Source organism: Monodelphis domestica, chromosome 4 (assembly GCF_027887165.1).
Source record: "Monodelphis domestica isolate mMonDom1 chromosome 4, mMonDom1.pri, whole genome shotgun sequence".
Lineage (NCBI taxonomy): Eukaryota > Metazoa > Chordata > Mammalia > Didelphimorphia > Didelphidae > Monodelphis > Monodelphis domestica.
This window is the reverse complement of record NC_077230.1, coordinates 242,067,588-242,093,873: the sequence shown is the minus strand read 5'-3', so window position 1 is coordinate 242,093,873 and position 26,286 is coordinate 242,067,588. Positions and strand designations below refer to the sequence as shown.

General features: G+C 36.7%; 1 protein-coding gene across 1 annotated transcript; it reads right to left on the bottom strand.

Moving 5' to 3' along the window:
• Positions 1 to 26,206, bottom strand: PPP2R1B (protein phosphatase 2 scaffold subunit Abeta). The gene is made up of 15 exons (XM_001371255.5): positions 25,992 to 26,206; positions 24,861 to 24,951; positions 24,325 to 24,425; positions 21,830 to 22,062; positions 21,439 to 21,586; positions 17,685 to 17,840; positions 15,869 to 15,983; positions 15,423 to 15,493; positions 14,982 to 15,116; positions 13,916 to 14,089; positions 9,844 to 9,904; positions 3,187 to 3,341; positions 2,676 to 2,818; positions 2,068 to 2,159; positions 1 to 1,629 (listed from the first exon to the last, which is right to left on the bottom strand). Exons 1-15 carry the CDS (start codon positions 26,103 to 26,105, stop codon positions 1,613 to 1,615), a joined length of 1,806 nt encoding a protein of 601 aa, XP_001371292.1. The 5' UTR covers positions 26,106 to 26,206; the 3' UTR covers positions 1 to 1,612.
• Between the last annotated feature and the right edge of the window lie 80 nt (positions 26,207 to 26,286).

Below are 26,286 nucleotides of genomic sequence, written 5' to 3'. Positions count from 1 at the left end.
TTTGGTTTTATGTAATTATTTAATATACAAAGTCACTAAGGATTCCGAGTGGTTTCACAAAACCAGGATACGTAAGTAAAGCTCAATGAGCTAAAAAGTTAAGAATTAAATTAACCCAAAAACAAAACCAAAAAAAAAAGAAAACAGAAAACCACATAGCTAATCTCACCCTCAAGAAAAATACTGTACAGCAAAACCTCCCTAATTCAAATTGAGGAAGATAAATTTGCTAGTGAAAAATCTAAATAAGTTAAAAATTTACAAATTTTAAATTGTTTAAATTTTTAATGAAATACAATTTTATTATTTTTCAAGTACACAAAGTATTGCCTAGGAGAGCTCTCAATGGATCCACTTTTATAAAATAAGAAAGATCAGTAATTAACAATTAGGGGCCATACAACTGAAATGGGTCCTTTTAAAGGACTTAGGAGTGCTTGAAAAGATTGTCTTCTTAAATAGTTCAAAAATGCTTCCTTCCATCTGATATACACAGGTAATTAAATTGTTTTAGCAAACCCTTCTACTGAATCCATCTTCACAAATTCCAAGAGGAATTAATGAGGTTTTACTGTTGATACACAAAAACAAATTTTAAGCTATAAAAAGACATCACCATATCAAAAAGAGAGCAATGAAACTTCAGCTTGAAAAGTTACTCTACAGTATCAATGACTGGATCTTAACATTATTGGAAGCAGAACCAGTTTATGTAGGAAATCCACACAGTATTAAACCCATGTTCCCTTGCTCTTGGGAAATACAAAAGTGAAATCTCACAATAAAATGGGAAAAACTACTGCTTACTAGTAGGCACTAAATTTAAGTTTCTCAGACAAGAAAGCAAATTATTTCTAAATGTATTCACACCAATGAGCTTCAACACAGTTAGGTTTCAACATCACAACAATAAGCAGCAATATGTTTCTGTATTTGGTTTCTGAATGACATGATTACAGTCAAAATCAAGCAAATGAAAACCAAAGCAACCAATACATTAAACTTGTGTTTCCACATGCCCCTTTCACAAGACATTGATGAAAGTCACCATCATCCAGTAAAAGGAGACTCCCATTACAGCCAAATCTCAATTATCCACACAAATAGAGAAATGAGGTATAAAATAACAGTTCATATTAAATCACATGTACTTAACTTTGGAATGTAGTCAGAGGGACACTCAGACAAACACATAAAAACACAGACACTGACTCAACTCCAAGTCCAGGTTCAAATTCACCCATACCCCACTCCTGTCCCCAATTTGGCCCTGACAAGAAGTCTCCAGGACTTGGCTAGACAGAAATTGCCATGAATAACCCATTAGTGGATAATTGAGAGTTGGCTATACTGAATGCTGAGAATTCATCAGAAACCATAAGAATGGCTTAAGTAATTATCCTAGCAAAGAAAACAAGTTTAAAAAAATAACCCCATTTCATCTTGAGAAAATCAAGTCACTGAAATCTGATTTCTTGTAACAGTTGCTGCCATTTGCTTGGATGAGATCTTGAAGGTTTTCCTCTTTTTTTTTTCTGCATCCCATTTAAGAACACATTGACTAGAAATCTGTGATAAGAATTGAGTAAAATCTTTTTCCTCTAGTTCTTCATTATGCCAAGGCAAGAACTGGAAAATTCCAAATAAAATATGATTAGTGATACAGATTTAATCTGACACAGGTTTACATACTATCTACACAAAAAATAAGACATGTCATCATAAAGCACAAACTTGTCAACCTCGTCAGGTCCCTCATTCTATACTAGGCTACCCAGCAATTAACTTGTTTATAACTTAAGATTAAAATGTAATCAATCCTTTCCTGCTGCTTTTATTATTAAGAATCTTTTTTTTTTTACCATGTCCTAGACAAAGGAACATTGAGCATATTCATTATGGAAAGGCAATGATAGAACATGAAGAGCCTGTTCTGCCTAAGGGTCATCAATTATTTCACCCAGAATAGGGAGAGGCACCTCTCCAAATAATGTTCACAGCATCTAAACAGAATTATGTCCTTCAAGTAGTGCAAAACATTACAGAGCACAAAAAAGAATTACCTACCATTTATGGCTTCCTGTGCAAAATATTTGACATCCATGTCCTCATCTTGCCCTAACTTCTGCAGCACTGGCTTGACTTCACACTGCAGTGCACTAAAACAAAACAGCATTACTAAAGAAGGAGTCTGTTATAAAAATATCTACTTAATTATGGTACAAATTCTGGCTTCCTTGAAAATCAGAAAGGAGAAATTTTTAAAAATTATAAATATCTGATGTATATGAACTAATTTAATTCCTCAGGAAACTGTCAATATAGCTATCTTCAGAAGCAAGTAATTTTCTGTAGAAGGTCTTGTTACAGAAAGTTAGAATGAGCCCCCTAAATGGTTGGTAAAACCTTACAATCAAATATTTATGGCTGGAAGGGATCATAGAGATCAACTCCCTTCTTTTTAAAGATGAGGAAACTAGGCTCAGAAAGGGGAAAGTCTTGCCCAAGGTCACAGATGCCCTAAGTAGCAACTGAACCCAGGAGCTCTGGCACCAAATCACTGCTTTTTCCATTCTATACTTTCTCTTTGGAAAACTACAAATTAACCTCAAAGACACTTCACATTAAATCCAAACTAAAAATTACATACAAGAAGGGAAACATTAAAATCATACCTGCTATCTAGAATTGGACCAATTTTTTGTAGAGATTTGGCCACATTGAAACGAACATTTGCTACTTGGTCTCCTGCCATTTTTAATACAATGGGCAGCATTTGCTTAGTTGTGATTTCCTGGCCACAGGCTTCAGACAGTGCCTTTAAAAAAAAAAAGAAAAGAAAAATCATCAAGTTTAAAAAAAACCTTCCAGGTGACAGTTCTAGAATTTAATGAAACTTTCAATTATAAAGGTAAGAAAATAAATAGCTAAGTTACTGACAAACAGAAATAAGTGTCTGGGTTGTGAACCATCAATGCACCTGGGATAGTAGATGACACTCTAAAAATCGAAGAATTTTCAAGAGCTAGAAAGGGCCTTTGAGATCATTTAGTACAAGACCTCATTCTACAGATTGAAAGGTTCAAAGAGTCATTCCAAAATAAATGCATCCTGAATTTGAAGAAAAAAAAATTGAAGGATCTATTTAATGTCATGATTCTACAATAACATACATTCCATACTTACATTAATACAGAATAAAGTGGTCATCCTATGTAAGTAGTTAGGATCATTGGCCATTACTAGTACTTTGGGAACAATGGTATTTTGGGCCCACTCAGCACCAAATTTCTCTACTAGTTTCATTAGGTTGTTTGTGGCAGCTTCCCGGATTGCATACACTAGAAGAAATGTGAACATATTCTGAATAAGTCCATAAAATATAATATACTTTATTAATAATCAAACACAAGATTTTTCTGCAAATTTAGTCACATTATAATGCTACATACTAAGGTTTGCCTCACAATAAGTTCCTTTTCTTTTATAGAGTTAATTCCCTTTCAGAAGAACCATATTAAACTCAAGGGAAATTATGCAAAACAACCATGCCACTCATCAATTAATCAAAAATTGTTTACTGAATGACCACCAACTGCTTAGCACTGTTAAAGATGCAGTAGAAATATATTATAAGGTCCCCGTTCCTCAAGGAATTTACAATCTAGTAGGGGTCATAAGATTGACATCATGAAATAAAATCACGCAACACAAAAACTTATGTAATTAAATGCCAAATTGAATGTTAAAGTGCTATAAAAAGGTTTGACTCAATAATACCATTACTGGGCCTATATCGTATTGACATCCAAAAAAGAAAAGGACCTATACATACAAAAATATTTATAGTAGCATTGGTTTTGTTGTTGTTACTGTACCATGTACCAAAGTACTGGAAAACAAGGGGGAATTTATCAATTGAGAAATGGCTAAACAAATTATGGTTAATGAATGTCATAGAATGTTTTTGCACCACGAAAAAGGAGAAAAAGGACAGATGCAGAGGAATCTGGCAAGACATACTGAAGAGTAAAGTGAGTAGAAACAGGAGAATAATTCAAGCAATAACTGTAACAGGGTAAAAAAAAAACCCAACTCTGAAAAATGTTAAAAGGTCTGATCAATGCAATAACCAGCCAAAATTCTAGAGGATCAAGGATGGGGCTACTGCCTGACTGTTTGGAGGAGACAAGATTTGAAGTGCAGATCGAGCTATAAATTTTCAAGTGTGGTCAATTTGTGGATGTTTTTCGTGAATATGACTTTCCTACACAGGCTTTTGGTGTTTCAGTGTATAGGAGGGAGATAGGGACTAGCAAGTGATACCAAAAAGATACCATTTTTTCATGTACAGAAGAGAACAGGAGGTTCAAAAGGAATCACGAACAAGTCAGAGAGCTTTGAAACTAATCATATTGAATTTATCTTGTTTTTAATGTAAAGTATAGACAAGACACATGGTTTCATCTTTTCTGCTGTATATATGGAAATGTTCATTTTTGTTATTGTTTGTCAAATTCAGAATAACTGAAAAGAGGTTAAAAAAGACTAGAAGAGTCAGATTTCATAGAAGCACAGTAAACTAACCTTAAAGGATAAGTAAAATTTGGATAGGAAAAGAAAAGCATGGAGGTGGAAATGATTATGATTTATTTCTGATAGAGTAAGATTGCCTATATAAAGTGGAAGGATTATTTGCACATTCACTCAACAATTAAACCCTTATCTTCTGTCTTAGTATCAATTCTAAGACATTGGAGTGGGCAAGGGCTAGGCAACTGGAGTTGGGGTCACACAGCTAGGCAGTGTCTTGAGGCCAGATCTGAACCCAGTTCATTTCAACTCCAGGTCTGGCACTCTATCCAATGTGAAACCTAGTTGCCACAGATAAAATTATAATTAGGAAAAAGTACTTTCTCTCATAAAGCTTATAATCTACATATTGGAAATAGTAAAAAATGAGTTTTGCTGGGTAGGGTTGGGGCAGTTTATGGAAGATTTAAGTCATACTGATAAAGTAGAAAAGGGGAAAGCATCAAAGGCTTTTTTAAAGCAAAGAACAGGATGATGTTTATTAAAGGAAGATCCTAGTAAAAACATGAGTATTCTGACATTTAGCTCAAATTGGAAAAGACCGAGGCTAGGAGTCAGGGAAGCCAGTGACTAGGGAGCTGTTAAGAGTATTATCATCACCATCATTAACAACTGACATTTATATAATAGCACTTCAATACTTAAAAAGCATTTTACTTTCAGAATCTCATCTCATCCTTGTAAAATCCTTAAGAAGTATCTATTATTTTCCAAATAATGAAACTTGAGATTCAGAGACATCAAATGATCTGTTCAAGGTCACTACTCTTCTCTTTTCAAAGCCAATGCTTTTTGGACTGAGCCTACTGATGTTTTTAATACCCTTACCCTTCTGCCTTAGTTACAATTCTGAGATAAAAGAGTGGCAAGGGTAAGGCAAATGGAGGTTAAGTAACTTGTCCAGGATCACACAGCTAAGAAGTGTCTGAGGCCAGAATTGAACCCAGATCCTCCCAACTCCAGGCCCGGCATTCTTGTCCACTATGCTACCTAGTCATCCTGAGTAAGGTGTTCTTTCCATGCATACTGTTTTTCAGAGACTTGGGAAGAATCTGGATAGACTAGAACAGTGATAATAAGAATGGAAAGGGACAGACACAAAAAATGCTGTGACTGGGGAGCAACTAGGTGTCCATTCATTTTATGCAAAAACTGGAGCCTTCCAGGAACAAGAAGGGGTCTTGCATTCATTTCATGCATCACTGTTTGCCTCAAGGACATGAGTAAGTGATACTGGGCAGCTCTAAGTTCACAAGGGTCTCTGTGCATTAATCATCAAGTTTAGCAGCTAAATCCTAGTCTTCTGCCTGGGACCTCTGATATAAGGAAGGAAAGCACAGGTCCATGACTTCTAAGATTTCTCCCAGGCAGCCAGGACAGCAGGAATGTTGGATTCTGGGCCTTGGTTTGAACACTCAAGTAGATGCTTAGTACCTGGTAACCTGGAGCAAATGACTTACTCTTTTCTGAGTTCGAGTTTCTTTTGATATGAGACAGTTGAACAAAGAGCTCTTCCCAGCTTGAGGCTCTTTTTAAAATAAAGAAACTGGGAGTAAAAACGTAGACTGATTCTTACAATGAGTCAACAACTAATGACCAACACATGCTCATGGCCAAGTTTTATCCTGATTCATCAAATTGTCTATTTCCTACCCACTACATTCTCTTGCTACTTTATATGTCATTTTATTAATTTAAAATGTGTTCAACAAGGTGTGAACTAAGTGACAACCAGGGTCCAGGAGTTGAGGGAAGTATTTATTTCAAAAGCACATGCAAAGTTCATTTTGGCCCAATACACAAAATATCCCTCACTAGTGGGATTTCAAGTTTCCTAAGTTCTGAAGAGAGTACAAACCATATGATTATCTTCTATTTTCTAGTGTTACTAGTAGAAGAAGGATAGGGCTTTACCTATAGGAAGTCCTCAAATTAACAAATGAGATAAAATATAACACTGAAGACTTCATGAAATTCTAAGGACATCAAGCAAAAATAACTGGCAAAAGAGGGACCAATGTGGAAGCACAAGGAGCACACCACCAAATTCAGATTGTAAAAAACCAAGGGCAGAAAATGGAAGAAAGACCAAAGTAAAAGAGGATGAATACAAAAGCATAAAATGGTACTTTAAAAAAACAAAATGGTTCAGTGTTAGGAATGCTTAACGTTCATAATGAGTGAAGGCTGATCAAGAAAACTAAAATCAATTAAAAATATTTGTTTTAATGAAAGAGGATAAAAAAAAAGGTAGAGCCTTTGCAGAGGGTGAGAGAGAGAAGGCAGAGATACTGAATTCTTAATGTGTTTCTTTCAACTTTCTCTGCCAAAGAAAATTACTTCTGGTCTGAAAAGAGAGAACAAAAGCAGCTAAGAGATGATACCCAAGATATATAAGGAGAGAGTAGAGAAAAGCTAGCTGCCCTTGGTAAGTTGACTATATCATAAGCCACTGAAAGAATTGGCAGATGTGGCTGCTAAGCCACTATCAGTGATATCTGAAAGATCCTAGAGAACTACAAATGTCTTGATTTCCATAAAAAGGAAAAGGATAAAATCTGCAAACTATATGTATATCAGTAATCTAGGCATTAAATACTGTCAAAATTCCAGAATACGGTTGAAGGAAAGGCTTAGTAAGCACACTGAAAAGGAAACTGTGGTCACAAGGAGCCATCATGATTTCAACAAGAACAAGTAATGCCAGACTAACTTTATTTCCCTTTTGGGGGACCACTATTACCAAACTGATAAGAGGGGGAACCCTACAGAAACAGTTTCGGCAAGGAATTTGTATTGGCAACAAATGACCCATATCTTGATTACTTAGTATCCAGGAATTCTGTTCAGATGAAGATCTGAACAAGGTCATTGTACACCAAAGCCAGAACAAAGTAACAAGAATATTTCACTTAAAATGTTAAACACAATACAACATGTTATCTCCAAAAATATATTTTGTCAATGATAACTATGTAATACTTCCAAGATATACCAGAACAATGATGATGGCGAATCTTTTAGAGATGGAGTGCCAGGCCCTGTCACCCTCACCTCCCAGAACAAGTGCAGTGCCCACTCCACCCCCACCTGCTGGGTATACCCTGCCCCACCCCTTTATCCCAATAGGGGAAGGTTCACATTAGACTGCTGGGCAGAGGGGTGGGGGGTGTGAAAAAATGTCATCAGGTATGGTGGAAGGGGGAGGGGGCAGCTCTACCCAAGTCCCTCTGCCTTTCTAGTAATGAAATCTGGGGGTAGGGAGAGCTAGGAGGGTGGCAAAGTGCCCCAGAGAGCGCTCTGCATGCCATCTTTGGCATCCATGCCATAGGTTCACCATCACTGGCCTAGAATGTTTATAAATAATTGAGTCCACTAGAGGTGACTTGGAAGCTACCTTCCAAACCAATGACTGCTACTGCTATTTTCTAATTCTACAAGTACAAAGCAAAAGAGGGAAAGGGGCTTATATTAGTTGCAGGTGAGGCAATTCCAATTCGGAAGTGGGTGCAAATAATCAACAGATTTTGAATGGACAGAAGGCCATTTCTAGGGAAAATATCAGGAATCATGGTTATACTCTAAGACAAAGGAAGTTTAATCTTTTTAATCCATTGTAACAGTCACTGACAACACATAAACATATATACACATGTAATTATATATACACAGATATTCTCTTCCTTATACACTTCTCTCATTCTTTTAACTATATACCTTTCTCAATACTCCAATATATCTACTACATTATTATGTGCATTTACTTCAGTCATGCACACTGCAAATTATCTACAGCTATTCCTCCTAAGCAAATCTCTATGTATTCCCATAAATTCATCATAAAGGTTCACCCAACATAAGAACTTTCTCCATATTGTCTAGATATTAATGAAGACCACAGACTATCCATTAGTCTTTCTTCTCTCTTGCTATGGTTTTTCTGATAATATAGGTTCTCTGATGATTTATTTTAAATTGAGCCATTTATGCATGGCAGCCTGCTCAGGCTCACCATATACTTCTTCATTGTCCTTTTGGGGAGACTTAGTATCAATCCTTAGGGAGCTGTGGTATTCCACAACTCAAAGTAGTACCTTATTACCAAAGAGTATTGATATTAAAAGATGAGCCCTTGTTTCAGTTAAATTATAGGATCATAGAACTTTTCTAATATCAAATCTACTCTTCTCTTCAATTCCAGAACCACCTCACTATCTATTTGTAGGTTGTCCCAGATACTGATGAACAAGCTCTACTAGAACAAGCTCTACTAGTTATTCAACTACATATGGACTCTAACAAGACACAAATATGCCTGTACATAAGTATCATATCAATTTCATACATGTAAACAGAGAAATCCATGTGCATCTATCTACAAAAATCTCCAACTACGGACCACTGCATTTTTCTAGAGGACAACAACAACCCATTGCATTTTCCAGTGTGTGGTATAAAAGTTGATTCTGCTAACATATTAGGGAGCCATATTTTGCTCACAAAGTCCTAGGAATACTCAAAGGTGGGGCCCAAAACTACCATAACAGATTTGCTTCCTGTATGAGTCTATCCATTCCTACTAGCACGGGCAAAGAGTATTCCTCTCCAACCAATAGATGCCAATAGGACTGCAATGACTAGTTACTACTACTTAGTAGATGGGTCCACCTCAGGATTCTTTTGTCTTGGGTCTAATGGTAAAACAAGAAACTCATCCCTACTTTCTTGCCAAAGCTCAGAATCAAATTTTCACTCCAACCACTAAGATTCACGTTAAATAATTTTTCTATTTTTTTATGCCACTTCCTCTATGACTTAAAATGGTTTAAATATCTTATTTTCCTACTTTTTGTCTGTCCCAAACCCTACAAAATTTAGTATTGTAACTACTGATGATATGATCAAAATGTATTAGTATGTGAATGTACATGTACACATGTGTATATTAGAGGGAAAATGCTAGAGGAATGATAGGTATTAAGTAAGAGAAAGGGATAAAGACTGGGTTCATCTCCTCAAAGGGAAAATAAGAATAGGAAAAAAGTGGAAATATTAAGCAGTCATATCCATAGTCAAAGCAAAATTTCTTTAATCAAAGCCATTCATCATGATATCTCATTGTTACACAAAAATACTAATGGTCATTCTAGGGTTTTTTTCTAAAAAGGAAATATGAATGGCTTAAAACTTTTCAGAAAAAGCAAATAAAATTTGCTTTTCATTATCTGATTATTCTTAACTTCTACTTACCATGATCCACAAGCCAGGCCATACACAAAGAATTCAGTTTCTCATCAAAGAATTCCACACCCTATATACAGAGAGGTCAGTTAATATGCAACCATCCCAATCCAAGAAAAAAGATAATCTATTTACATTATACCAAGTTATGATCTGAGAAATTTAAAGCACATAGGGTCTGAGATTTAGGTGTTATAGGAAATTCAAGGTGTGGGAACTCATTCCACCATCACATTTTACAACCTATAGATGAATCACTCCTAGGGAGCTGCCTAAGATGTGTAAAAGTTAACTGACTTATTTCGAGACACATAGCTAGTAATGTCAGGATAGAAGAGTTGAAGCCAAGTCTTCTTGACTCTAAGCTCAGCACTCTTTCTACTCTGCCCTGCTGCACAAGGAAGGCAGGAAAAGGAAGGGGAGAAGAAAGGGTGGAAGAGAGGAAAGGAAATGGGGATAGAAATCAAGAAAAAGGAGAAAGAAAACATAAATGAAATTATGAAAATATATGATGAAATAAAATGAAAATGAGATTAATGATATTTCCAAAGAAAAAGGGTGAAAAACAGTCAGGGGAGAAAAGAAAAAAGAAATGGACAAAAGAGAACTCTGCTGAACTTCTGAACCACTTTCTCGCATAATTTTGGTTTTGATAGTTCCTGAGAAAACAGAGTATAGATTAGAAACAGTCAATTGGCTACCTTTGTAGGCAGACTACTGAGGCTGATCAATTCATAATCCCTATACAACATAACATGTTGTGCTCTTTTTTGATAAGTATTTTTTACCTGCCCTGTAGATAATCAAACACTTAACACCAAAATGTCATTTTTGACTAGTGCTACTAAATTTCCTCATATTAATATACATATCTTTCATACTGACGTCTTGGAGAGCAGGTACCATAATTTTGCCTTTCTCTTGCATGGCACAGGGGAAGTACTCAAATGCAAGTTGATGCTGATGAAGTCCAAGGGATTTCCTGGTCATTATAAATTTTAATTCAATGCAAGATTGGGACTTTGGTCCTTTGTAAACAGGAACAATTTTTAAAAATAGCCTAATAGTACAATAAAATAGAGCTTCTAAGTTACCACACACTTAAAATGACTGTCAGCTTTGAAAGTACACCTTTTTATACCATGCTGCTATAATATCTTGCAGTATTTTCCTCAAATCTCGTTGGAATTTCACTGATATCTATGTTTTAAATTCTTAGCAAATTAGATTTAGGGGTTGATGTTTTATATTTCATTTTTTAGTCAGACCTGTGATTTCATTGGTAAAGGAAAAGTGTTTCCTCTACTAGTACAGATCAAAAGCTGTTCTGCAACTCTGTCTAGAGAACTGGCTAGTGCATTGACAAGTAACTTCCCCAGTCACACACCCTGTATGTGTGAGGAGAGATGAAATTTGGAACCAGATCTTTCTGACTTCAAAGTTAGCTATCTATACACTATAGCATGCTACGTCTCTGGGTTAGTTATCTTAAATAAAATGCTTTACAATTAAGAAAAAAGTATAGGAAGAACAACCATTTAATATATAAGAAATTATTTAAAACATTCATAATTGACTAAAGCAAAAGTCAATCAGAGATTATGACAGTCAAATGTCACCCATGGCCTTGGTTCCATAATAGTCTATGCTATTGCCAATTCCTGGATTTCAAGTAAGCAAAGACATAAGCAGGTTCAGTCTTAAATCTATCAAGAGAGACCTGATAAGATGAGCATTAAAGTCTCTGCCGTTTTCAACCTCTTCTTCCTATCATATATGGCTAGGACTACGTTGCCCAGCTACCACATGTTCAAGTCCACAGAAGGGAAAGTAAATAATAGGAAGACTACCCTGCTATGGGATCAGATGCTGAAAGGAAATATCACCAATTTTATCCTTTAGTCTTTTGGGGAACAGCTTCAACCCCTTGTAGAACAGCTGGTTCCTTCTGTGGGACTTACAAAGGATTGAAGCTGGATTCCCAGGCGGAAAGGGGAGTATGAAACACTGGGTCCCAAAGAATAGTCCTGAAAAGTGATTCACTTCAAAGTTCAACAAGATTAGTATATCTCTGGGGGCAGCTGGGTGGCTCAGTGGATTGAGAGCCAGCCCCAGAAATGGGAAGTCCTAGGTTCAAATCTGACCTCAGCCACTTCTTAGCTGTGTGATGCTGGGCAAGTCATTTGACCCCCACTGTCTACCTTCTGCCTTGGAACCAATACACAGTATGGATTCCAAGACAGAAGGTAAGGGTTAAAAAAAAAGATTAGTATATCTCTAAAAGTTATATTCAAGGGATAAATACACCAAAATGTGGTTATGGACCTAAGAAGGAAAAATAAATCCTAAATCTTTAGATCTGAAAGGAGAAGAAATAGATCATTTGTAGCACTAAACTAATAAACTACCTCCTCTTTTCAGAGGTTTTACTCTAAAACTCAGAGGGAGGGGCTATTCTCTTTTGATTAGATATCTTTGATTTTGTGTATGCATAAATTACATACACACAAATGCACACAAACTCCTAAGACAATGAAAACTGAAGATGAGACATAGCTAGAAATGAAAATCTTGGAATTTTTAGTGTTTTTTTTTTTTAACAACAGAACCTGAAAAAATCCGGACCAGCCAAGTTATAATGTGGTCATTAGCACAGACAATAGAATGTAGCATCACTATTTCCATAACATAGGAATTTCTCAATTTTCTTTAAACAGAGGATAGCCTCAATTAAGGGCTAGGTACAGTATGACCAAAAACAAAAAAAAAGGAGGGGAGGGGTTTATTCTAAACAAAGTTCAAAGACTTAAGAAATGAACCAACATCTTATCTTAAATCCCTACCTACTATAAGGCAAAATCATGTAATCTCAGAGCATTAATTTCTTACAACAAAATCCCCCAAAGGTCGTTATCTATATTCTATCAGAGTAGCTCCCTATTTTCAGAAAACCCATTATCTTCCAAGGCAATCTTTTTTTTAATAGTTCTTTTAGAAAGAACATCATTTATATTAAGCTAAAATCTGATTCTCTGTCTTCCATCAAACCCAGTTCTGACCTTGCAGAACAAAACAAGTACTGATTCTCTTTTTCATAAAACCAATGAAATACTAGAATACCAAGATTGTGTTTCCCTATGTTTTCTTCAGGAAAAATTTCCTGTTACTTCCACCTTGCCCTCATACCAACCCAAATGAACTTCAGCTTTTATCAGATCCTTTCTAAAATGCACAGAATTAGACATTATATTCAAGATGGAAATTAAAATGAGGGGCAGGGAAGAGTACCAATAGATTTATCACCTCTACCAATCTAAAAATTATATTCTTCTATTAGCTTTAAGATTACATTGCCTTTTGGGGGGTTATCACACTCATAATGAACTCTAAGTATCCAAAAAAGTTTGGTCTTTTTCACACAAACTTAGCCATGTCTCACCCCCAAAACTAGTACTTATCAATTATTCTAATCCAAGTACAAGAATTTAATATCAATAAAATATCAGATCATTTCCAGTCAAAGGGATTTTTGTAACCCAATTCTATCATTCATCATACTATTCATCCCACTCAACAAATAAATTCTTAAGCTGGAAAAACAACAAAATATACCAAACCTTTAATATATGATTAGCCAGAACTATAAATTTGCTTCTTTTAAAATATAAATATTTAAACACAGAATTTCTACTGAAGACCTCAAAAATAACACTTCAATAAGGCAAAGGGGACATTCAATTCTATCTTATAATTAGAATGAACACAATATGAGCTATTTGTACCTACTAAAGACTAGAACTGTAATTCCATCAACAAAGAGAATGTTGAGGAAACTCCCCTAATAGAGATAAACAAAGTGATTGCAAACTGTTATCTTACAAAACTGCTTTAGTCACTAGTTTAAGTGACTGGCCCCAGTCATGCAACCAGTAAGTGTCAGAGGTAGGGCTTGAACTCAGCATCTACCTGGCTTTTAAATCAAGTCTTCATTCCCTTATGTATGTGCCAATTACCTAAAATGATCCATTGCCTTTGCTCTCTTTCAGTCTACTACCAAAAAATAGCAACATAAAACACTCACCAGCTGACCTGCCAACAATGGCATGTATTCAATGATAGCCAATCGTACTCTCCACTTGGCATCTTCAGCCAACTCCACGATGGCAGGGAGGAGAGACTGAGAAAGCTGACGGATACCAATCACTTCATTTACACAGTCCAAATTAGAGATGATATTCAGGCGGACTTCAGGACACTAAAAGCACCAAACCAAAAAAAAAAGAAAATAATTGTTCAACTTAAAATTTAAAATGCTTAATTGCTCAAATCTCCACTAAAGGATAAGTTTGTCCAATAAGTATAAAGTAAAGAAAATATTAAACATTAAAGATCACAGTCTTAAAAGTAAAATTTGAAGAATAATGGCCTAAAGGATATACATACAAAACAGTAGATGCAACATTGAGTAATTCCCTCATATCAAGATCACATATTATTGAAAGAAAAAAGTATGTGATAAAAAACTAAGCAACTAAAGTCATCCAAAATTATTTATAGCCGAAAATATCACTAAAGAATTTAAATTTAGTAACATACTGAAACTAACAAAACAATTTAAGGAAAAAAGAAGTATATTATCTATCCCCTTTCTATCTACTTCCTTTGTGAGGAACCAGATGTCTAAATTCAGCATACTTCACAAAGGAACAGAGGCATAGTGGTTTCTCAAGAATTTCATTCTATTATATCCCAGGGGACATTCTCCTAGAGAAAAAGTTTCATAGAAAGGTTTCCATATCTCAATGGCAGTTCCTATTCCTGAGTTTTTAAATTCAACTAAGCTTTTCCTCAACCCTTACTGGTTGAAGTCCTAATTTGGTGATATATTATACCCACATTGAAAATATGACCTAGGTAGCTCAGTGGATTGAGAGCCAGACCTAGAGATGGGAGATCTTAGGTTCAAATCTAGCCTCACACTTCCTAGCTGTGTGACCCTAGGCAAGTCACTTAACCCCCACTGCCTAGCCCTTATCACTCTTCTGCCTTGGAAATAATACACAATATCGATTCTAAAGTGGAAGGTATGGGTTTAAAAAAAAAATGACCCTAGCGAACAGATAGGATTAATAAATTTCTAGACTCACCTCATCCTTTAATTGAGCTAAGAAAAGAGGTAGAAGGTGTTCAATGGTGTTCTCTTTGCCCAAAATGGTAGATAATCCCATGATTACAGAAGCTAGAGCAGACTTGACGTGCTGATTGGAATCAGATACTAATTCCTAAAAATTTAAAACATATATTAAAATTCTTTTATTTTATTGTACCAATGCGTAGAAAAGTTCTAAATATCACTTCTGAGAAACTTGAAGTCCACACTGTTTCAATATTCCTTATTTCAGTGTTTCCTCTTTCTATTAGGTTGCACATACAAAAAGGTGGTAAAGCACTTTGTTGTCATTGTAAAACCATGAGAAATAAGGAATGCCATACATTGAAATGTTGCACAAAATACTTTATTCCTATGCCCATGCTAGAGTTGAAAGAGTGTTTAGGAGAAAACAAAAATAAACCAACATTAGTCTTACCTTAACAAAGGGCAGAATGTGATTCATAATTATAGATTCTCTACCATCAACGGGCAAGTTCTCACAAAGTTCTAAAGGGCATAAAAAGAGAAAATGTTTGCTTGTTATCAAATACACAAAAGAAACTTACAAGTTTATCACAAGTTGAAAGCCAAACAATTTTATATATCTAAGCCAGATGGCGGGGCAGGGGAGGGGGGGAGAAATGGGAGACTACTCAATATATTTTTCCTTTGATTTGCCATTCATCTTCTAATAGCATATTCTTAAACATGACAATGCAATGACTTGTTTGTTCAAATATCTTGCCAGTATCTGATTTTTTTTTGCATATTGCATACAATCCTCTCTATTTAGGAAACACTTTCTGTAAGTAAAAACAAGCATAAAGGGCAGGAACATCGAGTTCCCCAATGGTGTCAAGCACCACTGAGCTTACTCTTTACCTTTCACTTTGTGGGCAGCTGCAGCTCGGACCTCTGCTTCACAGTCTTTAAGGAGGTTCTGAAAAGCCGGGACTAGGTCATTTTGGGTGATTTCTGGACCCACTGCCTTTTGAAGCTATCAAAAAATGTGTGTAATTTATTAGTGAATGCCTTAAATGGAATAAAAAAGACTGCATAAAAGCACTATAACTTTCCTTCCACCTAGAACATATGCCGTTATCTCTATTTACCTACTCTCTCCTCAATTCTAAGTAGTTTGTCACAAACTTTACCTAATGAGTTAACTTGAGGTCTTTAAGGACAATAACAATTGTCTTTTCTTGTTCTCATCCACCTATTTCTCTCAGAACTAAAATGGACACTGGATATCATCAAACTCAACCCTTTCATTTTACATATATGAAAACTTAAGCCCAGAGAGACTAGTTTGCTTGCTCAAGTCACACAACTAGTAAATGACAGATCCAGGATTCAAATGCAATTTTCAGACTTGAAATGCAGGGCTAATTCTACCCTAACCCACAACCTTCACTGGCTCCCCATCTCCTCTTCCTAACATCAAACACCTGTGATGCTCATGCTCCCTTCTCTCACTTTTTGCTTTTTTTCTCTGTACAACTCTTTCATTCCCCTAGCTTTAACTATTTACTGTCCATAATCCTAATTTCCTACACTGGCCTCTGTTCTAAGTTCAAGACATGTATCTCTAACTGGTTATAGAATAACACCACTTCCAACACCTCAAACCCAATCAAGTCCAAAGCCAATCTTATCCTTACTCAAAAAAATTATTCCTCTGAATTCATCATTTTGCTAAGTGGTACTACCATTCACCTAGTCTGCCTACTATATCAAAAACCTTGCTTTCTCCTTCATATCCCATTCACTAAGTCTTCTTGATTCTAATTCCATAAAATCTATGGTATCTATTCTTTCTTCTTGTCAGAATCCTGTTCTAAATCCTCATTTTTACCCACTTAAGATAACCTATCCTTTAAAGTCCAGTTCAAATGTCCCCAATGTATAAAAAGCCTTCACTGATTTTTCCTCCTAGTACCCAATAATCATCTTTCCCATTTTAGATCTAAGATAGCACTTGGTTTACACTTGTCCTCTGAATTTACATGTTATGTTATTTGTTATATTTCTCAATTAGATCATGTATGTTCCACAAGGGCAAGGGTTGGATCTATTCTAATCGCAAAATTTTCCTTATACTTCACATAGTGTCTTGCACATTACAGACCTTTAATTAAAATCGAATGAATTTGTCTGAATTAATGTTAGTGAATTAATAATAATCAACTGAATTAGGGTTCAGTTAGAACACCACATTTTAGGAAGGGCCACTGATAAGCTAGAAAAGTATACAGAAAAAGGCAACTAGAAAAATGGAGGATATTAATGATTAGATTGCTTAAATTGGAAACAAGAAGATGGAAAGGATGTAATAACTGTCTGCAAAGGCAGGCAAGCAAAAGAGGGATTCATTACATTCTATTTGGTTCAAGAGAACAGAACTAGAAATATGCAAAAAGACAAAATTAGGCTTGATGTAAGATAAAACTTCCTAACAACTGTATCCAAAAACTGCTTTAAGCCCACTGGCTTCTGTTCATCGTTAAGTTTTTAAGCAAAGGCTGCATGATCATTTGGCAGGTTATGGTAGAGAAGGGATTCTTGTCCAAATACTAATTGGAATAGATGGACTCTAAGGCTCTTTCTGTCTGATATTGGAAACTTGGGAGCTTTCAAAAGCTACACCAAAACACCCATGCCTTCCTATTTAATACTTAATTACATGCAGTACTTTTACCTCTGAAAACTTGTCAGCCACCATATAGCGAACTCGCCAAGACTTATCTTCTGCTGCCTGGCGGAGTGTAGGCATAACCAAAGTTTCAAGATCATCTTGGGATAGTAACTGGGCAATGCTGACACATGCTTCTACGGCTAGAAGACGCACAGAATCCTGAACAAAAAAAACTTCAAGTCAGTCAGTAATATTTGATGCATATCTGTTCTGTATGCTACTTTTTAAGGAATATTAGCAATATAAAAATAAAACTATACTCTCCTTTACCTTAAAAGTTTTCTAATCTAGTTAGGGAAGTAGAATATGTAAACACTGTACATACAAATAAATACAAGCTCCTTGTTTCAGCAGATTTGCAGTTTTATCAGTATAGCAACTTCTACTAGTGATTACAGTCTACTCCAAACCTAATTCATTCTATGTGAATTCTCATCTATCTATCTATCTATCTATCTATCTATGTAAATGCTGCAGAACATCCACTCATTGTGCTGAGTCAATCCTATTGGTATGCTGTGGACTGGTGCTGGAAGGCAACTCAATCTAACAGCATATGCTGTGGACTGGTGCTGGAAGGCAACTCAATTTAACAGCATATGCTGTGGACTGGTGCTGGAAGGCAACTCAATCTAACAGTTTCAAACATTTTCTTCTCTCCTGAAAATTCCCACACCAAGTCTCAGCAAAGAACTTCATTTTATACTTTAATGAGAAAATGAGGGCCATTCCCATGGAGTTCCTTCTCTACATCCTCAAACCCCCTTGACAACAACCCCTCTTCTGTACTCTTTAATTCCCATCTCCAATGAAAATGTGACCATCCTTTCTCTCCAAAGCTTCTGCTCCATAAATGGTATTCTTATTCCCATACTATCTAGCAGATTAATTCTGAAACCATGCCTCTATTTAATCTTTAATCTATTCTTTATTGGATCTTTCCCTATAACTTTTGTCCCCAACCTCCTCACATCTTTTAAAAATAAAAAACCTCTCATTTGACTTTTTGCCTCTGTATAGCCACTTCTAGAAGTTTCCAACTCTAATTGCCACCACTTTTACTCTTCAACCATTTACTAGCTGACCTCCAGTCTTCACTCAATTGAAACTGTTCCCTCCAAATTTACCAATGACTTCATAATTTCAAGTTTAATGGCTTTTTCTCAATATTAACCTTCCTTGAACTTGGCAGTATCTGATTCTTTTGACCACTTCTTCTACTGGACACTGTTCTCTCTTGGTTCTGCCCTATACTAGACCACTATCTGTGAACATATCTCATATGTAGGTTCTGTCCTTGGTCCTCCCTCTCCCTGTGTGCATGGTGACATCAACTCCCATCATCACTACATAAATAACACTCAGGACTACACATTCAACTTTAGTCTCCCTCCTGATGCCACTCATGAATCACTTTTGGACATTTTTAAAAGGGATGTTGTTCTATAAGCATTCCAACCTCAACATTCCAAAAAGACTCATCTTTTCCCCAAAACCTGCTTCATTTCCAAATCTCCCTATTTCTGTCAAGGATACCATTCCCTTTCCAGGCACTCAGGTTCAAAACTTCAAAGATAACCTTGACTCTTCATTCTCCCTTTAGTTTTTTTTTTTAACCCTTACTTTCTGTCCCAGTAACAACAGAAGTTACTGGGTTACACAACCAGAAAGTGTCTGAGGCCATACTTGAACTCATGTGCTCCCAAATCCAGGCTTGGCACTCTATCCACTGTTCCACCCAGCTACCTCATCAATATCATTTCCAACTGTCCCTTGCTCTCCACTCATATTTCCACCACCCTAGATCAAACTTACTGCTTTTCTCACATCAATTATAGAAATAACTGATCTTAACTGATTTCCTGCTTCATGTCTTTCCTTCTTCAACTTATTCTACACATGGCTAAAAAAGTGATTTTCCCAAAAGCACCATCTCACTCCCCTGTTTAAACTTCAGTAGCTCCCTATTACAAACTCCTCTATTTGGCATTAAAAGCCCATCATATTCTGGCTCCAACCTATTGTATATTGCTTCCCTTTATTCACTCTATACTCTAGTCAAAGTGACTTTGTAAAAGTTCCATATACCCTACAATTCATGTACCATATCTCTGTGCCTTTGAATAGGCTATTTTCCCCTACGCCTGGAAAGTTATTCCTCCTCACCTCCACCTCTCAGAATCTTTAGTTTCCTTCAAAGAGCACCTCAAGTACCACCTTCTATGTGTGAATTCTTCATCTCACTTTCTAATACATTCTTCCTTTTTTAAAAAAAAATGACCTTTACATATCTAGATAACAGATATGTAGATATACACATACAAATACATAGTATATATTCAGTATACATTTTACATATATGTAAACTGCTGTATTCCCCAATAGAATATAAACTCTTCCAGAGCAGGGAACTGTTTCATGTTTTCCCAGACCCCAGCTGACACATAATTAATGTTCCTTGAATGATTTATTTGTACCCATACAACACATATAGTGACTACTTATGTTAAAAAGATGAGCTTTGGATTCCTCATTTACTCAAATACTTTTCAGTCCCAAAGGCTTCTAGTTTATTATCCATTTCTAGGACCTGTCCAAAACATATATATTTATTGACTAATGCAACAGGCTGCTCATATAACTTCATTTCATAATCTGGAGATTCTACCATGCTTTAAATATGTGGATGATTAAGCCAATTGCTTTCAAATGATTATGGATTTCATTATGGTTATATAGTATCCTGGGGCACAATATAATTAATACAACTTTATCTGTCAAGTATAAGCATTTGAAAAACTTTGCTGTCAAAATACCTATCTAAGACTCTCCATGGCACAACCTCCATGCCACTAGCCTAACCGCTCCATTTCATTACCTTTCAGGTTCATTTACAAATGTTCTCAGGATCACTGGACTTGGTTGAGTTTCATGCTAAAATATCAATATTTATTTCCTCAACTGTTTTGAGATAGTAATTGCTTATAATCTTGAATCAACTCTCCTGTAACATTTTATAAATGAGCTTATGCTTTTAACTATTACTTATTTTTTTCTTATCTGTTCCTTGACAAGGAGATCCAGTGTTTCTTGGTTCAAATAACCTGAGCTATTTTGAACTCCCCTTGATGTGGAGTTTTAAGAGTTAAAATGTGAATAGCAACCAAATCCAAGCTAGTTTGACAGTTATCTACAGGGTTATAATAATTTTCTAGGGAACCAAAACCTAGAGATGTTAGACAAAAAAGGCTATATTCCTAATTTATGGTTCCTTATACTAAGAAATTTTAAACACTAGAACAGAAGGCTACCATGCACCAGAATTCCGAAAGATTATGTGCAGCAAACCCAAAATTACAGGAAATTTCACTGTCCCACAATATAAAGCTATGTTATTATGTTTTATAGCTTTGCCCCACCCTCCTAATTACAGTTCTCATTTCCTCTCTTTGACCCTTCCTTTCTTTTGCCCTATAAATTTATTTCCTGTTTGGGGAAGGAGGGTAAAAATGACATGAAATTGCTTAAAAAAAATTCAACATAAGAGCACTAAAATGAGCTAGACTAATCCATGCCATATACAAATCTTAATTTTCCTAAGGAAAAAACAAGGCAATCTTTGTATTAAAATATGTCCAGATTTGTTAGCAACAAGCAAGTCACTTATTCTCGCTGGACCAAGAGATTCCTGAAATATAAAGAGGGAAGAAGGTACTAACCCATCCAAATTTATATCTTGATAATAATTTATATTTACCTGTTCATCTGAAGCTAGATTAGTGAACAATGGAACAATTTCATTTTTAACACTTTCTAGTTCCAAGACTTTTGCAAATTCACCCAGTTTGGAAGCAGCAGCACGTCGAACCATTGGAGTGTCATCAGAACATAAGGAACGAAAGTGCCTGCAGCAAACAAAACACCAAATGTATTTCTCCTCCAAAAATTACTATAATAATCAGAAAATTCATTTTAGAATCTTTCAAGGGGGGAGGGGGGAAAATACCAATGCTTAAGGTTTCGGAGTATTACATACAAAGATTCATCACTGTTCCCACTATCCCTTTAGGGAACTCATAGATGAAATTATAGATTTCAATCACTTATTCCCAACAACCCAAAATAAGTGAAAAGATACCACATCTTACTGTCTAATTTCTGCCTTGACAGAACTTGAAGCCCTGGGATAGCAAACACTGAACAACCCACATGCAGAGGTGCGAGAAGTGAACCAATCCCCACTGGCCAGGCGTTTCACAAGAGGTACAAAATGGGCTTCTAGAGCAACAGGAGTGTGCTCCTGGGAGATCTGCCTCAGTGACTCCACTGCCTTGTCTCGAACTACAGTCTCCTCCACGGTTGCCAAACTTTCCAAAGGAGGCTGAGAGAGAACCAAAAAGGAAAATCAAAGAAAACTTACTGAATCAGGTTGGAAGCAGCAGAGTATCACCTTTTGTAGTGACTGAAGGGAGATGGAACATGTAACCAGAACTTTAACTACATAACATCAAACGGTAGCTTTGATTTCACAGTGGCAATAAAAGTTGTGTCCAACCTCAAGACACGACTTCTGTAGGATAGCCAAGATCTCGTGTCCCAGATGGCAATTCACAGATGGTGACTACAAATGACACAGTGAAAGAGACTTGCCACAATATTAATACTACTGAGCTGAACAGCAGTTTAAAAGACATGTAGCCAAATATAGATTAAAAGGATAAAACATATTCCAACAAGGATAAATTTAAAAAAAATTACAAAAAAAGAAACATTTTTCTTTATGAATATCTTATATAGTACTCAGCCTACAGTCCACCATTCTCAGAAGTCTAGGTGATACTAACATCAACCTCAGCATTAGCTCCACACCCTCCATTTATCCATTCCATCAAATGCTCCTAATGCATCACAGCTGCCTCACAACACTATACTCCAAATCCATATCTGAGAATCATCCATCACAAGGATACTTTGTCAGGAAAGCTGAATAAAGGACTTAAGGCCAATGTCATAAACAAAAAGGAAATCTCCCTGCTATTCTAGAAATAGCAGAAAAGACTCTAAAGGAAATTTCAAAAGGCATCATTAACTATGACACGGTCATATGAAAGGTAAATAATTTATGCAGGATTGCTCTAAAAGTCCAGGACTCTAGAAGCACCAAGTAACCTCCTACAAATCTGTTTCTTAGTTTGTAACCTTCATCTGGAAAAGCTAACACATATGCTCTCAGTTCTATTAAACAATGTTGGAAGGTACACCTGCAGTATTTTTTGAAGAATGATGTGAAGTTATAAAGAACATATCTACTTAGTGAAGTTTGTCCCAAACTGACAGTCAAAATTAGAAAGCACAGTATCCATAGTAAGGAAGACCTAGGGTCAAATCCTAGGTCAGGCACTTAATAGCTATGAAATTCTAGATAAATCACTTATACCCTGTTTCCCAAGTTGTAAAATGAAGGGTTTGAACTCAGTGGTCTCTAATATCCCCTCCTTTCAGCTCTAAGGCTATGATCCTATGATCTGTTGTTAGTTCAGTCGTGTCCTACTCTTCATGACCCCATTTGAGGTTTTTTTGGCAAAGATACTTGAGTTGTATGCTATTTCCCTTTCCAGCTCATTTTATACATGAGAAAATTGAGGCAGAGTTAAGTCACTTGCCCAGGGTCAAAGCTGGATTTGAACTCGTTTTCCTGACTCCACTATACCACACATGATACAGTTTAGTTTGATAAACCCATTAGGTAGGGCATCCAAGAAGCAATTTGGAAAACAATGCCTTTCAGATGTATATATGGAGAAACCAGAAACAGACCAAAGGCTTACTCATAAAAACATATACATTCATCCATCTGTACAAAGTCAACGTTAAGAACAAAGACAAAAACAATTTTAAAAAACCTAATGAGGTTTCTGAAGTTTCCCAGAGTGACTGACACACCTAGGAGAGAAATTTAAATTACTATTTTCTGTAAACAATTAAATTCAGGTTCTCCCTCTTCTGAATTTACAAATAAGCCCAGGACTGATCAAAGAACAGAGAAGCTATTGGCTCAAATTCTTGGATATTTTTCAAAGCTGAGAAGTCAATTTACTAACTCATAAGCTTTCCAGCCAACCAAATTTCTGTATTGTAGTCTTAACCATATTTAATTGTTACTGTTGCTTCAAACAAGCTATTGACTCTGAAGTAGTGGGTTTTGACTGAAGATTGTTTATGCTCTCAATTAGTGAAATGTGATCATCTTCCCACAAAATTATTATGAACCAACTTTCATTCAAAGTACATACAACTTTGCAGATAATGGGGTAAGGGTAATACATTTCCAAATAATACATCATTTAAGCAACAGTAAGCACAGAATAGAGCCGAGAAAGGAGGCCTTGGAACCAGGAAGGCCCAGGTATAAGTCTAATCTCTAACACAAACTGGTTATGTGTTCCTGGGCAAGACATTTAACCTCTCAGTGCTTTAGGCACTGCTTTAGTTTCTAAGACTAAAGGGAAAGGAAAAAAATTACCAACTCCCACTGGTAGTGTTTTCCTTTATCTGGATGTTCCTTTTATCAAACAAATAATAAGTGGAGTTCCTATCTCTATCCCTTAAAGTATAGAAATTACATAGAGAACAGGTCACTCACCAGAAGACAGTGGGCAAAATCTGGACCTCCTACAAGGACAGTGAAATTTCCCAGCTGTTCAGCAAGAGCCAATAATACTTCATCTTCATCATAAATTGTATCTAAAATAGTAACAATGGGGTATTCATAAACAGTTAGCTGACCAACAGCTAAACACTCAACATGAAACACAGAAGAAACAAATTAGACATTGAAATTGCAACATAATCAAATTATAATCACAAGACAGCGATTCTTCCTTCTTTCAACATAGAATAACAAGATCTGTCCCCTAGAACTGAGTTAAGCTCTGCTCAACATCCTTTTCTATACTATGTATTAATCTTTTGCTTGCTTAATATGATTGGACTATTTCTGTCCATATCATTGTAATTTGATTTAGAGCAAAGGCAAATGGTGTCTTTCTATATCACTTTGCCCACATAAGTATTCAATAACACTATTGATAATGTATCCTTATGAAATGGCTAAATCAATAAATATATGCTACAAAAACTAAAATTCCCACATTTTCTAAGAAAACAAAATTAACATACCAGTAAGAAATGGCAGCAGTTCAGTTCGAGTTCTCTCTACTCCAAGAGCTAAAGCAATTGTTGATAACTTCTTAATACTGTTGAGCCTTAGCTATTTAAAAAATAAATAAATAAATCATGATATGGAGATGCAAGTAGGAAACCAGGACAAAGCAGAGAAAAACGCAAACAAATGAAAAAAGTGTAAGTGGGCAAGTGAATTTAAATCTCCAATTTAAGATTATAGGAGAGGTTATTCTCAAATTAAAGGTTTTTTGAAATCAGGTTAATAGGACCACATAACAGGAAAATATTCACCAGGTTGAGTGGTCAGACTTTCTTGGAAGATACAAGAAAAAAGTAAAGGCTGGCCAATGATAAGTCAACAAGTGAGAGAATTTTAACAGAGAAGATGATTTTGACAGGAGTGTTCTAAATGATAATAATTATTATTGACAACTGCTTTCATTTCCCTTGTAATCTGAGAATGCACATCTCATGTCGCTTGATCATGCATCCCTCCTTCCTCCTAACCTGCTCTACCATTTGAAAACCCAGGACACATTTCAACTCTACAACTCCAAGGACTACCTGATATCCTGTTAATTAACCAGGGCTCTCCCAGGACATCATTCATTTTGCATGGGGGGGGGGGGGGGTGGGAAGGAGAAAGAGGAAAGGAAGGTACAGGACGAAGGGAGCAAGCAAATTGAGGGCAGGGGGGAATCCTGATCTGAAATCGGGACTCCCTAAAGTAGATCTTCTTTTCTTTTAAGTTGACACCGCCCAGAGTTTCACCCAGGACAGCCAGGGCAGTTTTCCCACAAACCAAGTGAAATGAACTCAAACTAGCCCCCACGAGGCGTCAAACAAACTGGTAGGCGTCTTCCCTGATAGATGCCTTCCTGGGCTGGGCCCCCCAGGCACTACGGAGAGCCCTGCGGAGCCAGGGTTAAGCACTTCGAGGGCACCAGCGTGTAACAGGAGGTAACTCTGGGGCAGTTTCTGGTTTCCCACCCCGAGCCCAGAGCCGGCCCGGCCCGGCTTCAGGCCCGCTGCTCCTCCCAACCCCCTGGGCCTTCCTGCCTCAGTCCAAACCTCGGGTTACCCAATCGCCGGTAAGGCCTCAAGATCCCGCTTCTGCCTCACTACCTGCACGTCCTCATTCCGGAGCTCGTCGATCAAAACCGCTATGGGATACAACGAGTCGTCTCCGTCTCCGCCCGCGGCTCCAGGGCCGCTCCCCGGGCCCGCAGCACCCGCCATGTTCTTCCTCCGGCTGCTACCGCCACCGCTGCTGCCGCCTCTTGCTCAGAGCGCCGACTCCGCCCCACGCACGCACACGCACGCACACGCTCACATAGCGCCGTATGCCCCGCCCCACGCACCGCGTCAGCATCCAGGCCCCGCCTCCGGAGGTGGCCTAAGAGGAGCACCGTCTCTCTTT